Source organism: Peromyscus maniculatus, chromosome 2 (assembly GCF_049852395.1).
Source record: "Peromyscus maniculatus bairdii isolate BWxNUB_F1_BW_parent chromosome 2, HU_Pman_BW_mat_3.1, whole genome shotgun sequence".
Taxonomy (NCBI): Eukaryota; Metazoa; Chordata; class Mammalia; order Rodentia; family Cricetidae; genus Peromyscus; species Peromyscus maniculatus.
The window spans coordinates 71,473,011-71,489,628 of record NC_134853.1 but is presented as its reverse complement, the minus strand read 5'-3'; the positions used below and the strand labels follow the sequence as shown (position 1 = coordinate 71,489,628).

The 16,618-nt window shown below is 50.3% G+C and overlaps 1 protein-coding gene across 1 annotated transcript in view; it reads right to left on the bottom strand.

Annotated features, from left to right (window-relative positions):
- Galnt12 (polypeptide N-acetylgalactosaminyltransferase 12) overlaps positions 1 to 16,264 on the bottom strand; it is a 29,399-nt gene extending 13,135 nt beyond the window's left edge. The window contains exons 1-4 of the mRNA XM_006973680.4: positions 15,844 to 16,264; positions 7,298 to 7,467; positions 3,645 to 3,834; positions 215 to 400 (exon numbers count right to left, since the gene is read on the bottom strand). Coding sequence (XP_006973742.3) covers positions 215 to 400; positions 3,645 to 3,834; positions 7,298 to 7,467; positions 15,844 to 16,220 — 923 coding nt within the window. The 5' untranslated portion in view covers positions 16,221 to 16,264. The remainder of the gene's footprint in view (positions 1 to 214; positions 401 to 3,644; positions 3,835 to 7,297; positions 7,468 to 15,843) is intronic.
- Between the last annotated feature and the right edge of the window lie 354 nt (positions 16,265 to 16,618).

The window sequence follows — 16,618 nt, the reverse complement described above, 5'->3', positions numbered from 1 at the left end:
AGGGAAAATGAAAATTTGAACTTATACATATGTCCCCCATTAAAATTTTCAGTCAATTAGCTGAAGCATACCAATATAAAATCTACTTGTATAGCAAAGGTATTTAATAACATAAATGCTCTGGGAAAGCAACAGGTAGGGAATGGAAGTTGACAGCTAGTCATCCATCCCTCCCTTAGGATGGGCTCTGAGATGAGGAGCCAGGAAGGCAGACCTGATAACATCGATGGGGGACCGCATCGACTCCCGCTCCCGCTGGGGAACCACGTGCCACGTGAATACCAGCCGCCAGTCAAAGCCTCCGATCTGGGGCTCCCCGGAGTTGCCCAGATACTCGAAGGTGTTCCAGTCAATCACATCGATCACGGGGCACACCACTGCCGACTCCTTCTCGTGGATCCTGCAAATACCCGACACATCCAGTATCTGTCTCAGCTCCAGACGGAAGGGGAACAGCCAGGAGTTCCAGCAGTCCAGGGTGAGAAGACCAGCCTCCCTTACTCAGGGGTTTGGGCCATGTGGGAGGTCACCACGGGGCATGCTGAGAAGTCGGAGAGGAGCAGGAATAGAACAGCCCCACAGTCTCCACCTTCTCTAATCCTGCCCATGGACACTCTGGCTAAACTCGAATCCCTTTTAGAGGGTCAAGGTGTGTGAAAATCAAAAGTGACTTTTAAAACAAAGCAGGTGTTCAATTTCTTGGGTGTGCAAGAGGTTCCATTACAATGAAACATCTTAACATCAAGAAACATTTATCTCTGGCCAGCAAGATGGCTCCCCAGTGGGAGCCACGAAAGACTGACTCTTCCAAAGTGTCCTTTGACTGCCTCTCTCTCTCTCTCTCCAATGTAATTGATTTTTTAATAAAAATAATTGTCTTAAGAACAAAAGATGTACCAGGCATGATAGTGTATGCCTTTAATCCTGGCACTCCGGAGACAGAGGTGGATCTCTGAGAGTTTTGAGGCTAGCCTGGTTTACATAGTGAATTCCAGGACAGCCAGGGCCACTAGAAGAACCATGTCTTAAAAAAAATAAAAAATAAAAAAAAAGGAGGAAGGGGAGGGGGAAGGGGAAGAGGAGAGTTGGAAGAGAGGAGAGGGGGAGGAGGAGGAGAAGGAGGAGAGGGGGAGGAAGTGGGGAAGGAGGTGGCCTGAGACTAACAGGTTAGAGTTACATTTAGACTCTCAGTGCTCCTTATTTGCTGTGTTCAATGCTCCTTATTTGCTTAGCCAAGTCACCCGATGTCTCAGAATCTATTGCCTCTATGGTAACAAGATGGAGACGTGTCCTCACAGGGCTAAAATGAGGATTCCCGAGGGCTGGTTTGCAAGCTCCCTGGCCGAGAACCTGGAAGGAACCACTGCTTTTCTTGTTACTGTGAAATATGTGATGAAAAAAGAAATGTTATAACTTCCATTTGTAGGAATCAGCCTGCATGCATCTTGGCTTGGCTCTCCACAAACACTGTTCCAAACCCAGCTGTCCGTCAGCACGCCCCTCAATGATGCCATCACCTATGACACCACACGGGGAGGGGATGAGCTGAAAGGGGACCCTGAGTCCTCCTGAGGACTCGTTTTTTTGGATTATGTTGTGTGTGGGGGGCAGCTATCTCAAACGTAAGACCTTCCAATCTAGGAGTCACGGCATGGAGGACGATGAAACAGAGGAGCAGACTGGGGTCAGCCATGTCCTAGACTAACGGAAGAAAGTCAGAGAGACCTCAGATGCCACCCTGAGGTGAGACCAGCAAGCCCAGGCCAGGTCAGACACAGGATCAAACCCAGGAGCTCACCAAAAGGGTGAGTCTGCAGATGAGGCATCTACCAACACTACCCCTTCAAACTAACTGAGGGGCTGTTAGGGGGTGGAGCAGGCCGAGGACAGACCTGTTCGGCTGCTGGCCACTGGCAAGGGCCAAGTCCCCCAGGAACTCATGACCTGCCATCCAGCTGGCAGGAACCTCAGACAGCCCAGTTTCACACAAAGAGGAACGTGGGGGAGGTCATGCTGATACTTGGGTGCAGGACTCTGTCTTGGAACTAGAGAATGTATTCATAGAGAAGTTTCCAGAATTAAGAGCTGAACCCTCCATTTGCACAACATGGATTACTCAGCATCCTTAGCCTGCAATGTGCCAAGAATAATACCTGCCATGACAACCCAGACAGACAACTCTATTTCCATAGGCCCCCTGGAGGGAGGCACCATGATACAGTTGAGACTGCCTAGGCACAGTCTACAGGCCTATGAGTCTCACTCCAGTGTATGCCAAAGTCCTGGTGAGCTTTGAAAACACCCAGAAGCCCAGCAAAACCCTAAGAATCAGATGCAAATGTCCCCCAGGATTCCCAATGGACCTGCAGGGTGGACAGCTCCTCACTGATAGCGGCCTTGCTCCCAGGCAGGGGCTGCCCTGATAGTCCAGCATCTATCAGCTCATCAGCTCAGGAGGAAGGGTGGCATCCTCAGATTTCACACTGGCCCAAGGGTAGCCATCTCTGTGCACAGCGGGGGAGGGGTACAAGGGAGCCCACTGGCCAGGTCCCAGAGAATGCTATAGCTCATCAGGCCTAGGGAAACCCCAAGCCTGTCACTGGTGAATTCCTCAGAGGGAAGGGAGTGGAAGGAGCTACAGTCACACCCGCAGGGGACAAGGAGCCAGACCACAGGAGGCAGCAGGGTGGGGGCAGCTCGGCCTCACCCAGGAAGAGACTAGGGAAGGTACCTGGCTCTTCCAGGCAGACACTGGCAACCAAGAGTCACAGGCCATGTAACAGGGTTGTCCGGCCTTTGACCTTTTGTCTGCCTGCAGAGGGGAACCCAGAGCTTCCTCTGGGGGAACTCCTGGCTTGCTAGCCGACCCCTGCCTTCTGTAGTAGACAGCTGAGCAAACATGGAGGTCAGAGACTGGGAGAGAGAGATACAGAGATCCACAGCCAGACCCACCGTGTAGACAGCTAGGTAAGAGGCTTGGGGTGACAGGGGAAGAGCCTTGAAGATGTGTGTGTGTGTGTGTGTGTGTGTGTGTGTGTGTGTGTGTGTGTGTATTACTAAAAAGTATACTTTACAACTAAACTAGCATAAAGATGAAAATAATATAGACTGGGTTTTATATTCATGTATACTTACATTTTTAGTTGATTTTTAAAGAAATTAATATTTTTTAAAAATTGTGGGTTCTAGGGATATGCCTTGCATACATAAGGCCTTTGGTTCAATCTACAGCATTATATACAAATATGCACATGTACACACACACATAACTTCTTTTAGGGTCTCTGAGTTTCAAGGACCCCAAGCCTTGTACTTAATCGGTACTGAGTAAGTCCACTATCCATGGCTAAGTGAAGCCATGCTTGAAATAAATATATCCAAATGCATATTCCTATGAGGCTCTATCCACAACTCTGTAAGCCTGGGCTGATGACGGTCTCTAGGTAAACTGTAAGAAACTGCAGACCCCCACACACACACAAACGGACATATCGGAGCACCTTCCACATGCCATTTACCACTGTGCCACCACAGAGGTCCTGCTGAAGGATATCTGATGCAGGCACAGACATCCCTCCAGCAGCCAAAACGAATCTGTCCCCACTGCCACCCAAGCACCCTCCCCCCATGAGTGGCCCACACACCTCCGCAGCAAAGGCTCCAGCCACCCCTCATGGCATTCACAATGACAGTCTAGGAAGGTCAGCACTTCACCCTTGGCCACAGAGGCTCCCAGTAGCCGGGCTCGCACTAGGCCTTCTCTCTTGCTGGCACGGATCAGGCGCACCTTGGGCAGATGGGACAGCTCATTGGCCAAGCGCTCCTTCAGGTGCTCTGTGGACATAAACAGACCACCAGTCACTGGTCTACATCCTTGTCGGGGCACTCATCCCAGGCCCCACCATTTAGTGTTTGCCTGATCCCCTTAAATGACATCCACAGTAGCCTCTTTTTCTTTGTCACTCAGGATGCCCAGAACCAAGGGCAAGTTGGAGGAGATCTGTCTGCAGACATACTCAGTCATATGCTTTATATGGGGGAGTGTTATGGTACCTGAATATGACTCAGTAAAACTGATGCTAAGAGAATTTCATAGGAAACTGGAAAGAGGGCTCAGTGGTTAAAAATTCTTGCTGCCATTCCAGAGGACCAGAGTTGGGTTCCCAGCACCCACATCAGGCTGCTCTTAACTGTTCCTAACTCCAATTCTAAAGGACCCAGCACCTTCTTCTGCCCTCCAGAGGCACTGCACATACATATACTCAGGCACACACACACACACACACACACACACACACACACACACACACACACCCCTATTGACTGATTTGTAACGTTATGTGTATGGGTGTTTTGCCTACATGTATATTCATGTACCATTTGCATGTACATCAGATGCCCTGGAACTGTGGTTGTAGAGCATTGTGAGCTATCATGTAGGTGCTGGGAGCCAAACCCAGGTCCTCTAGGAGAAGATCAAGTGATTGCTCTTAACCACTGAGCCCTCTCTCCAGCCCCTAAATAAACCTTTATTAAAAGCCCTTCATAGGCTGACTTGTGCACATTTAAATGTGAACTGAATACTGAATATATTCAATATACCCATTGAACATGATCCCTTGCTACTGTGGGTACACTGTGATTAAAGTTTCATCACTAGGATGGGGCTGTTGCGAGGTGGTGGAACCTTCTGGAGGTGGGGCCTATGGGGAGGCACTGAGGTTGCTGTAACAATGCCCTCCTAGGGGGACACAGGACTCCTGTCTCTCCCTCTGCTCCTGGCTCCATGTATGATCGCCAGCTCTCACACACGGTCCCACCAATGCCTTCCACTATAACATGCTGAAGCTGAGAAGTGAGCTAACAATGCACCAAGCCCTTGAACTCCAAACGTTATAAGCTCGAGAAACCTCTTCTTCCTCCTAAGTGGCCTGCCTCAGGTGTTTTGTTATAGAGACAGAAAGCTGACTAAGTCATCATTTTTATTAAGACGGTAATTATATTAGAAGACATTTTCTTTATATAGAAGCAGCACTCTGGAGCAGCAGTAGCAACAGCTTGTCAGGGGGACATGCCCCACCTAGGCTGCAGAAGAGGTCATACATGGAGATGACAGACCCACAACCAGCCTCCAGGTCTCCTAATTCCAGGACAAGGAGTCACACCCTCAGAGGGTCAGGTGGAGGGAGGTGGGAACTTATTTGGATCAAAGAAAAGGAAGAAGAGGATTTCCCTCACCAGTGTAGGTTTGGGTCCAAAGTTCTCACCTATCAGAGAATGTTCAGAGTAGCTTCATAATGAATGGAAACATTTCTCTAAACAGCCTTAACACGTAGAAACATTCTGTGGTTGATTTTAAGCTCTAAATGACTGCCTGTGCGCTGCTGGCAGAAGTGAGGAAGGTAATTTTGCCAGCCATGCCGGTTCACCACCGTGTGGTGTGTGCACACTGAGACACAGGCGTGGCCGGCCTTGACTCAGGTGGGTTTGCCAGGAATGACTTTGGGTGGGCCGGTGCTGTCCTCCTGAGCCAAGGAGCCAACTCTCGCCCTCGCCAATCACTTCAGATAAGCAAAGAGGAGGCCAGCAGAGCTGCCAAAGGCATCCCAGGTCCTATGGCTTGTCCGCTACTCATGAAGGAGTCACAACGGGACGAGGGGGGACGCCTGGCCTGCCCTCCCCACTGTGAAGGAGGGCACGCTGTCCTGGACTTCTTCCTGCTCAGGAGCTGCCTAATTCCACACAGATGATAAAAGCAATCTGATATTTGCTTTTTGGTTCATATGTTCGTTAACTGGAGTTGGTGTGGCAGACAAGAGCTAACTATACAACTCTAAAAGCATTTTGTTCAAACACAAGTTAGCATTTAACAAGGCTTACATACTTGCCAGGCAGTAACACAACACACATCCCTGGCCTCGTCTCATTTAGTCCTCACAGTAGTCCTACAATGTAGGAATTATTACTACTTCATTTATAGAGGCTGAACGGGTTAAAGCCAGAGCTCAAAGCTGTAGAGTCCCTGGGGGTGGTGGTCCTGGCCCACCCAGAGTGACATGGAGCAGGGTGTACATGACTGCATTTATTTTTCACTGTAACTCCCTGGCAGAGGTGTGGATAAATCCATTCACAGGTAAGAAGCTGAGACTCAGAGAAAATGAGTGACTGGCCCAGGGTACCACGATGGTGTGACCAGATCATGGCAGAGCTTGCCTCAGATCCAGGGATCCTGACCCTGGAGTTCGGTGGCCCTGGGCTCCACGCAGCACCAAACTCCAGCCCGCCTTTCAGGACAGGACACTGTTGCTGGTATCCTAGTCTCCTCCGTGCCTGGAGGGTCTAGCTAAGCTCACAGTCACCAGGGTGAAGACCAGTCCCTAACTCCCTTGCAGCGAGGTGTGGCTGCGCCACCATGCTCTGCCTGACTGAAGAGGGTGGGGAGCTTCCAGGAAAAGGGTATAGTCCTTGCCCCCTTTTAACTTTTCTGGCAGACTAGAATGAGCAAGAGGCGAGGAGCCAGCCTGGGCCAGGAAGACCGCGGCTGTGGAACCCTCCCAAGGTGAAGGCATGTGTTAGAAGGAGACAAGTCCAGACACCATCTTGACCTATCGCACAAACTTCTGGCGTGAGAGAGAGCTCGAAGTAATTCTACTCCAGGTAGATCCCTGTAATTCAAAGGTTTGTGAGAACAGCCCAACACACATGCAGGGCAGAGCACACTCCCTGCGGCCAGACAGCCCAGAGCGCAGCCCAGAGGCAGAGGCTGCTGAGTCCATGATGACCCAGGATGATAATCTGGCCTGAAACTGCCCCCAGTAATGAAGCTCCCAGTTATCTATCTGTTGCTGAATTCTTGACATTTCCCCTCAGTTAAGCTCAGCAGTCCCTACCCTAACCAGTCACCCAAGATCTACTAGCTAAAGACACTCCATGGATATACTAGTCACAGCTAAGCCAGTGCTGTCCTGTGTTTGAGCAAGAGACACTCCTCCCCTTCCTCACTTCCATCCTGGCCCTGCCCTGACCACCCCCCCCCCTGTCCTTGGCCATTTCTCACATAACACACTAACTTTTAGACTGACCAGACCTTGTCCCTCTAAAGCTCTCTGGGTGGCTCCTAAAAGTCCCAACATCTTACGGTGACTCCCAAGGCCCTCCAAGCTCCCCATACGGCCTCTCCTCTCCACTGGCCAATAGTTGACCCTAGAGTATGTCCCAATTATGTCTGAGCACACTCTAAAATCCCCCCCCCCCCCCCGTTCCTCACCCTCCCACCCCAGCCCTCCATAGGGCTTACCTCTGTCACTGTAGTCATCAACCAGAATGACCTCCTCCAGCAGGATGTCAGGAGAGGTCTCAAGGACACTGTAAACTGTCCGAAGGAGTGTTGACCAGGCTTCATTATAAAAGGCTATGACAACAGACGTCCCGGGCAAATTCTCATAATCGTATTTCTCCTCTCTGCACCTGTAAATGGAATGTAACTTCAACAACAGAGAAGCCAGAAGCTGTTAGTCCTGCGGACGGAGTGATGGTGGAGGCACTGGTCACCGTCTTCAGGCTTCTCCTGGGAAATCATCCACTAGAGGACCTCCCACAAAGAGCCCCAGAAGACACTTAGAAAAGTTGTAACCATAACAACGTCGGCTTGTGGGACATTGGTTTTAAACTGTAAAGCAACGTGCAGATTTGAGCAACACACAAACTAGACAGAATCCGACATGGCTGTCCTGTCTGTCCACCCCATTCTAACCCCGGCTTTGCTCAGACGGCTCCCTCCTCTTGGCTGTTCCTGCTTCTCCCTCCCTTCTCTACTTGGCAAGCTTCCTGTGCTCCCCGAGAGCAGCTCAGCCGCTCCCCCATCTCCTCCAGGAAGGAAAATGTCTGTCCTGGAGAGGTGGTGGCCACAGAGTGCTCCTCCAGCCCCCCCCCCCCAATCTCCTCAATTTCAGCAGGTGCTGATCACTCTATTCCTGTCCCTGCAGGGACTGAGCCAGCCTTCCCCAGTACCTGGAAGTCACTATGCCTCAGAAAAGTGGGAAGTTGAACACATAAACTAGATGTGTGGTTAGAATGTCGCGTGGCAGCCTCTGGGGGTGGCACTGAAACTGTCCAATCCCAGGGGTGGGGCCATGATTAAGGCTCATGGGAGTCAGCGATCGACCTGTTTGTTCAGGAGTTTGCTGTCACTTTGTACTGACGGCTTCCTGGTCAATACAGCATTCTATCCTCAGTGTGACAAAGCAATCTCAGTCCATGGGACTGACCAGGGGGCAGTGCCTGGAAATTATTAGCAGGAAGCGTCTGATGGCAAGATGGAAGGATGCCAGAAGACCACAGTTTAAACACTGGGGCCAGACCACGAGCTACATACACAAGGAGAAGCTAAGCACTGAAAAGCAGCCTGGCTACCTGTTTCCTGGCAGCCAGGGGAAGGCCTCAAAGGAGAGGAGGGTGACAGACTGGAGAGCCACAGAGCCACACAGAAAGAGGAGCACAACTCACAACTGCTAGCACTGGCCTGTGGTCCCCTTAGTCAGTCACCAAGTATCTCCTGATTGCCTGCCATGTGCCAAAATAGGCAAGGGCTGTGATCCATCGAGCTTACATTCAGGGGGCAGTCATTAGACAAGCAAGTCAACAGTCGCAAAAATTACCCATGCTATAGATCAAGTCAAGGAGGGTAGTAAAAGAATCACTAGGGAGGGGTGGGGAGGAAGCAACCATAGACTAGTGAGGTGGTGGGCCCTCTGCAGAGTTGACATTTACAATGACACTCAGAGCTGCGGATGTGGCTCAGAGCGCTTGTCTAATACGCACAAGTCCCTGAGTTTGACCCGAGTACCACATAAGCCAGGACTGGCGATGCATGCCCATCGTCTTGGGATGTAAAGACAGGAGAGGTTCAAGAATCAGAAGTTCAAGGTCATCTTCATCTACATGGTGAGTTTAAGGCCATAGAGGTTGCATAAGACCCTAACTCAAACAAACAAATAAGAAGAAGGGGGAAAAAATTAAAAACAAAAACTAGAAACCCAGACCCTTCGAAGCAAAGTGGGGGCACTTGGCACTTATCTTATTTCTGGCATTGTTTCCATCTTATTTTACTTTGAAAGTTTTCAAACACGAAAGGCAGAGATACTCATATGCTTCCAGTGACTCCGGCCAGCATCAACAGCTGTCCACACACAGACAGTCTCAATCCATTTTTCATATTGTTTTTAAAGAAAATCCTGCCCATCATGGCATCCATACTATTTTTAAATGCATCTCTAAAAGACAAAGATTTGTTTCTTACTATATAGAACAAGCATATGTTTGCTTTGGTCAAGCCTTAAAGATGGAATGGCTCCTTGGGGTTCTCCTAGATCCAGCCTGCCATTGTCCATCAAAGCTAAGCAGACTGGAGAGAGAGCTTCAGGAACCAGAAAGGCAAATGTCGCTGAGTGAATTTTACAGAACATATTCATTTTAGAGATGTCAAAATGGGACTGGAGGCGAAGGAGGACACGGGCCCCTTGTAGATAAAATGCAGTATTTGATCATTACCTTTGAAACCATTTCCTGGGCTGGAGAGACAGTTCTGTGGTGAAAGGTGGCCACTGCTCTCCCAGATGACTCAAGTTTGATTTCCAACACCCACAACGGATGGTTCACAACTCCCTATAACTCCAGCTGCAGGGGGAATCCAACTCCTCTGAGTCTACCAGCACATAGGTACACATACACACTGTAGCTAGAGTTTTCCTGCCTTGCTCACAGTCAGGACAAATCTCTGTCACCCGCCAGTCCCACAGCCGCTCAGACACAACCAAGTAAACACAGAGACTTATATTGCTTACAAACTGTATGGCCGTGGCAGGCTTCTTGCTAACTGTTCTTATAGCTTAAATTAATCCATTTCCATAAATCTATACCTTGCCACGTGGCTTGTGGCTTACTGGTGTCTTCACATGCGGCTTGTCATGGCAGTGGCTGGCAGTGTTTCTCTGCCTCAGCCTTCTGCTTCCCAGAATTCTCCTCCCTCCTTGTCCCACCTACTTCCTGCCTGGCCACTGGCCAATCAGTGTTTTATTTATTGACCAATCAGAGCAATGTGACATACAGACCATCCCACAGCAACACACAATTAAAAATATCAACATGTGTCCCCCATGTCAGCCTCACTGCCCTTGTTTAAAGAGGAAGCTGAGAGAGGTCAGATGACATGCTCAGCTCCCAGAGCACAGGGCTCTGAGTCCACGGGGCTGGGATGTTTGTGGCCAAGGATCTTCTTGGGAGGCCCTGGCTCACTCCTTGCACCCACTAGGAGGCTCGGGAGACCACCTAAACAAAAAATCTAAATGAAGATCCCTGGACCACTTCTCCCTCCACGGCCCTCCTTCCTACCAAACTCGGAGCACATTTCTCTTCTCCTTCCCAGGTTCTCCTGTAGATTCCAAGTCCCCAGTATAAATGCCATGACTGCTTCTGCATTGAGAGATGAGGCTCCATAGCCAGGGCCTGGCTCTGCTATCACTGAAATGACTTCTCCAGAACCACAAATGGCCTATCAAGACACTCTGTTTAAGGGGGAGGGGACTGCTCCTCTCAGCCACCTCCACGTTCTCATCCCTACGGCATCCAGAGGTCCTGCTCAGGCACTCCAGGAAAAGTCAGCTGGCAGGCTCTCTGCCAGCACCTAGGCAGGCAGGAGCTACATCCTCAGATGCTGTGGGGCTGTAACTCATGGACACAGTAGCACCAACATCAGGAAAACCTAGTAAGCCACACAAGGGGGCCTGGCCCATATTCAGGGGCAGAATTCAATCCAGCTTTGGAAGGAACAGAATCAAAGACCTTGTGGACGTGTTTCAAACTTCCACACAAGAACAGCAGAAGACATGGTGGGTGACATTTCCTCGTTCTTTCCTCGGTGGAATGTTCCATGGGGAAAGCCAGCTGCCATGCTGTGAGAATACTCAAGCCATGGGCCCCATGGCTATTAACAGGCAGGTAAGTATGCCATCCTGGGGGCAGAACCTCTAACTCCATCTCACGCTCAGATGACAAATGACTCAGGCATCATGTTGGCTGAGACTTTCTGAGACGATGAACCAGATCCACCCATCTATGGTATTCCTAAATCCCTGACCACAGAAACACTGTGAAATGATAAATGCTTATCATTATTTAAATCACGGACATTTTTGTGGCATTCCATACTTCAAAATAAACCACAAGGAAGCCCAAGCTGAGAAACTCTCATAAACCAACATCACTGTACTCAGCAAGTACAATGTACTCATCATTGTACGCAGTGGTCTGGAACAATCAAAGGCTGAAGAACTGTGGCAGGCTGAGGTCACTGAAGAAGCAAGGCACAAAGCTGGGGCTGTTGGCCTGTGATCCAAACACTAGGGAGGTACAGGCATGGGGATCAGGAGTTGAGTGCCATCCTCAGCCACATAAGAAGTTCCAGACCTACATAGTGAGGCCCTGACTCAAAACACAACAAAACGAAAATACTGTACCAAGCCATGTGTGGTCCTTGCTCATGTAATCCCAGCACTTGCAAGGCCAATCGGGAGGAGGAGGGTGAGTTCCAGGGCAGCCTGAGCTACAGGGAGAGACCCTGTGTCATTAAACAAACGCAAATGTCCAAATAACAGAAGTCAAGAGGTGGCGCACTCCTTTCATTCCAGCACTCAGGAGGCAGAGGCTGGGGGATCTGAGTTCAAAGCCAGCCTGGTCTACAGAGCGAGTTCCAGGACAGCCAGGACTACACAGAGACGCCCTGTTTCAAAAAATACCAAAACAACAACAAGAGCATTAACAAATAGGAAGCATAAAATAAGATGGCATAAACAAATCCAAAGGTATTAATGAACACAATAAATATAAATGAATATAGACATCTGCTTAAAAGTCAATGACTGTGGGGAGAGTGGTGTGTGTGTGTGTGTGTGTGTGTGTGTGTGTGTGTGTGTGTGTGTGTTAGGATCTTGCTATACTCGAACTAGAGATTCTCCTTGTCCCAGATTCCAGAACACCACCACACTTGGGTGACACTTATGTGTGTCTGTGTGTAATGTCCACTTGATATGGGATGCTTTACAACGGTAATTTGCTGGGGCAGATTAAGTTGAGTATCTCTCCACAAAAAAAGAGAAATTCCAGGGCACTCTTGGTCCTGTGGCTAATGTGATTACACTGACATTCTCTGACATGCCAAGACCTGATCCCTGAACTCAGACACACGTGTAGCTACAGCAGCCAAGGTCAAGAGCAAACAAGGTCAAGCAATGGTGCTCTTGTAGCAGCAGCGCACAGCTGAGTGGATGGCATTGCACACACAGCATGCACACGGACAGGTCTGGGGACACCACAACACTGTCACTCCACTTTCTCTCCTGCTAACCGTGTCAGAACGTGAGTGACAATGGCATTACAGCAGATATCTCATCACTGTGGTCAGTGAACCCTACTTTTCTAGGGTAATGTTAGCAATTCTTGGCTTGTGACACACACCCTTGCTAGTTCCAACGGTACTTACTACTAACCACTACCTGCTCTAACTTCCGCCTCACCATGACTCCTGAGCCAGCAATCCACGGTGACTCGGTCAGCAGCTTTCAGCCAGGTCATCCATCAGAGTCAGCCTGGGACCTAGCCACAGAAATTCTGATTTCATTGTTCGGGGGAAGGTCCCTGGCACTGACTGTTTCTAAGAGCTCCCGAGGGCTGCAGAGCCAGCTGTCTGGCTCCCCACTTTGGCCTGCTATGTAGGAGTGAAAAATCCTCCCTCCTCACTAGCGTCCAATGACAGGCAATGGTGACGGACCGAGGACCCTGCATTTACTGCACTGCTATCCAAGGGTACCTGGCTTTCTCCTCCTCTTCCTCAAGTCGGCACTGAACTAACAAAGCAAAGCTGTACGTGCAGCTGGTCAGCTCCTCCAGCACATCTCAAGGATGCAAAGCCAGCTTCCCAAGTCTCTTCACTGGCCTGGCTTGTCCAAAGGCAGAGACTTGGTGCCAGACCTTGCTCTTGCCAGCAAAAGCCAAGCAGATGTCCCTGGGTTGACCCACGCTTGGTCTCTTGTAGCATGTATAAGCAAGGCAATGCAAAGACAGCAAAACCTCGTGAGCTTACATGCACACTACGCCCTCACCCACACATCTATGCGTCTATTTTACGAAGTCTGTTTCTATACTTGGAAAAAGTCTAGACAGATACACAGCAAAATGTTAATAACAGTTTTCCTGGGTTTGTAAGCTGATTTTTTTTCTTTAACTTTTTGAGAGAGTCTTGCTATGTAGCCCTGGCTGGGCTGGTATCAGACGTGCACCACCATGCCTGGCTTAATGTTCTATTGTTGGCATTTTTCACTTATTTGGGGTTTTTGGTTTTCTTATGGTAACATTTCTGAAGCAAAAGTTTTATAATAAAAACAATCAGGTAAATAACTTTCCCTTCCCAAAAGGACCTAGGCTTTTCTTTTGGTTTGTCTGGAAGTCCTCTTACAGGCTGTCCCTCCTTAACATTCAGGGACCTTGAATACCTCTCCTCTTATTAACTGGACTCCTAAGGACCCTACACTGTGAACACCTAATACTACCTGAATTCTCAACCCAAATATCAAGACCCTGATTAGCTCGTCACTGTTGTAGAAGCTCTAGTCCCCTCTTATATGTGGATTCACTTTCTGTAGCTTTGGTTACTCAACTACATTCAAAAATATTAAATGGAAAATTCTAGAAACAAATAATTAACAAATTTAAGATCGTATAACTTCTCAAATAGTATAGCAAAAGTTTACCCTTTCTATGATATGAATCATCCATCTCTTTGTCCAGTGTATAAACACTGTACACACTACTGACCCATTACTCACTTAGCAGTCACGCTGTTACCAGACAGACTGTCATGGTATCAGTGCTTAGTATCCACAGAGTTTGGTACCATATGAGAATTCAGATATCTACTGGGATCTGGAACCTGTTCCCTGAGAATAAGGCGGGGGCAGACTATTATTCGACAGATGTGAGACTCCAGGCAAGGCCCTGACACTCCTGACCACATGAATGTTGTGCCTCAAAGCCTGTCCTGGTGGAGACATACACAGCTCAAGCCCAGCCTTTCTCTCCTGGACAGTAAAATAATGGGACAGGCTCTGTTGCAGGAGTCAGAGGCAAGGCCCATCCTGCTGGGATGGATTAATCCCCAGGGTCAACGGCACAGCAGGATCTATTCTCAAATCCTGATAGGACACAAGGCAGCTGCGTCACCATGGAGACAGGATACCATAAGCCCCACAGGTCATCTGAAGTGTTTCAAAGAGATATTCACAACTTCTAACAATAAAGGAAATTGGATGTGGAGAAGAAAATCTTTATGACCAATCCCAGAGGACCGGAAGAGAAGCCCCTAAGTGTATACACAGGGCAGCAGAGGACAGGGAACTAAGGAGCGCACAGCACGCTCCCAGGTGTGAGCCGATTATCAAGTCCAAGGATGCACTCTTTCTACCAGCTTATGTAGAGTGTAGACTCGTCAGTTCCCTAGTTTGCAAATGAGGAAACTGAGGCTGAATCAACAAAAGACGGAACCCACAGTCTGAGATCACAGAGGTGGTGAGCAAAAGACCTGGGGTTGTATCTCCCAGGACTGGGGTGTGACTCCTGAGTCTGGCCTGAAATCGCTCCCTAGACCTGGTAGAAAACTTTGGGGTTTCAAGGGGCTAAACATGCCTTGAGGCATTTGACAGAAGCAGAGAATTGCTGCCAATCCCAGGAAATTTTACTCGGAAAGATTAATAGTGAAAAAGAAAAGGCCTCGGGCCGAAGCATAGTGTGACACACGCATGAACAAATCCAGGTATGATGTGAAGTCAAGTCTATTGTTAAACTTTCCCTGAGATGGGGGGAGGGGGGAAAGCTGCTGCTCGGAGGGTTACAATCCCAGAGGGCCCATTTCATCATTTTACAGCTTAGTGTTACCTATGCCCTCTGAGTCCATTCCCAAACCGGGGGGAAAAAAAGCCAGCATGGCCTGGGGAAGAGGAGGTGGCAGATGCCTGATGCTAACAGCAGGCCTGCCCTCTGGCTCTAACCCAGACCCCTTTCTGAGTCCTGTTTTCCAGGAAGTCGGTGTGCAGAGCTCAAGAGGGGGCTAGAAATTCTCTAACCAACTTAAAGGACGGAGGAGTATGGGAGGCCCAGGGTCAAAGGTTTGTTTGCTTCCTTGTACCTCACCTGCTGAAAAGCCAGCAGCTCCAACAGGAACTAGGCTCAGACTCAACAGGATCGGCCCTGCACCACCTACAAGAGTGAGGTGGGCTGGACTGCAGCCAAAGGCGCCCTTCCCACTAACCTCCTTCCCACCGCCCTCCACCCAAAGCCAGAAATTAAACAGCCAGAGAGAGGAAGGCAGCTCCGGGCTTCGGACACAACCATTGGGTATCTCGGTGATTCTGCTCTGTCCCTGGGCAGCGGCACACCCACACCAATGAATAGAGCCAGCCCTGTGCTAGTTGCCATCAGCTCATGGGAGTCACAGCCACACCCGCACAGTCCTAACTGCACCACAGGCACGGACCTGGGGTCTCTTCGCCAGTCTGCTTAACTCGAATCTTACCCTCTCGGGGCAGAATGACAACTTTGAGGCGTCGGATTCAAGAGGTTACCCACTTATCAGCTCTTCAATTTCGGAGACTTTCTTGGGTTCGTTTTGACTTTTTTTTTTTTTTTTTTTTTTAACTTTCCCGCCTCCCCGCCCTCTAGGATATATCCCTCCGGTACCGCCTCCTCCCGAGGAGGATGCATCATCCCACGCGTTCGTGTTCCGTAACCACCACTCACAGAGGGTTCCAGCGTTCAGGCAGGCGTCGGTGCAGCGAGATGCGGTCGCTCAGGTAGATGTTGATCTGGTGCAGCTGCACGCTCTCCTCTTGCAGCCGCAGCTCCTCGCCCTGCAGCTGCAGCCGCACCGCCTCCCCCTGCGCGCCCAGCGCATCGGCGGCCAGTGGCGGCCTGGGCAGCACCGGGTCGCGACGCCCAAGGCGAAGAGGGCGCGGGGGCACCGAGCCCACCGTCCCGGCCCGGGTCTCCACCGTCCCAGACCCACTTCGAGCCCGCAGCACCGCCCCCAGCCCAGCCAGCGCCAGCAGCGCCAGCAGCGCCTCCCGGCCGCGCCGCAGCCCCCGTGGGCAGCGCCTCCGGAACGCACGCCCCAACATGCACCCGCTAGCGGCGCCCGCTGAGCCCCGCGGCCTCGGGCCGAGGCTGGACCCGGATCCCGGAACCGCAGTCGCCCCGCCCCCCGGCCCGCCCCACCTGCGCTCCGCCCCCTTCCTGGCTGCCGCCTCCGGCGCCCACCTGCCGGTACCCACGTGGGAAAGCACTGAGCGTGGCGACCCCACGGCGTGAGTGTATCCAGAGCTCACCGCAGCGGGGCCAGTTCCTTGAACTCATGTGACCCTAGTACGGTCACAGATGGAGGGTCTCTAACCTTAGCCAGTCCATGTTCAAGATGTGCTCGCCGAGGCGGGAGAAGGCTGCTGCTGACCTGTCTGGAACTCAGTGAAGCCTCGAATAGCACTTTCGTTTGCGTTCCATGTTTTGTCAAACTGTTTTT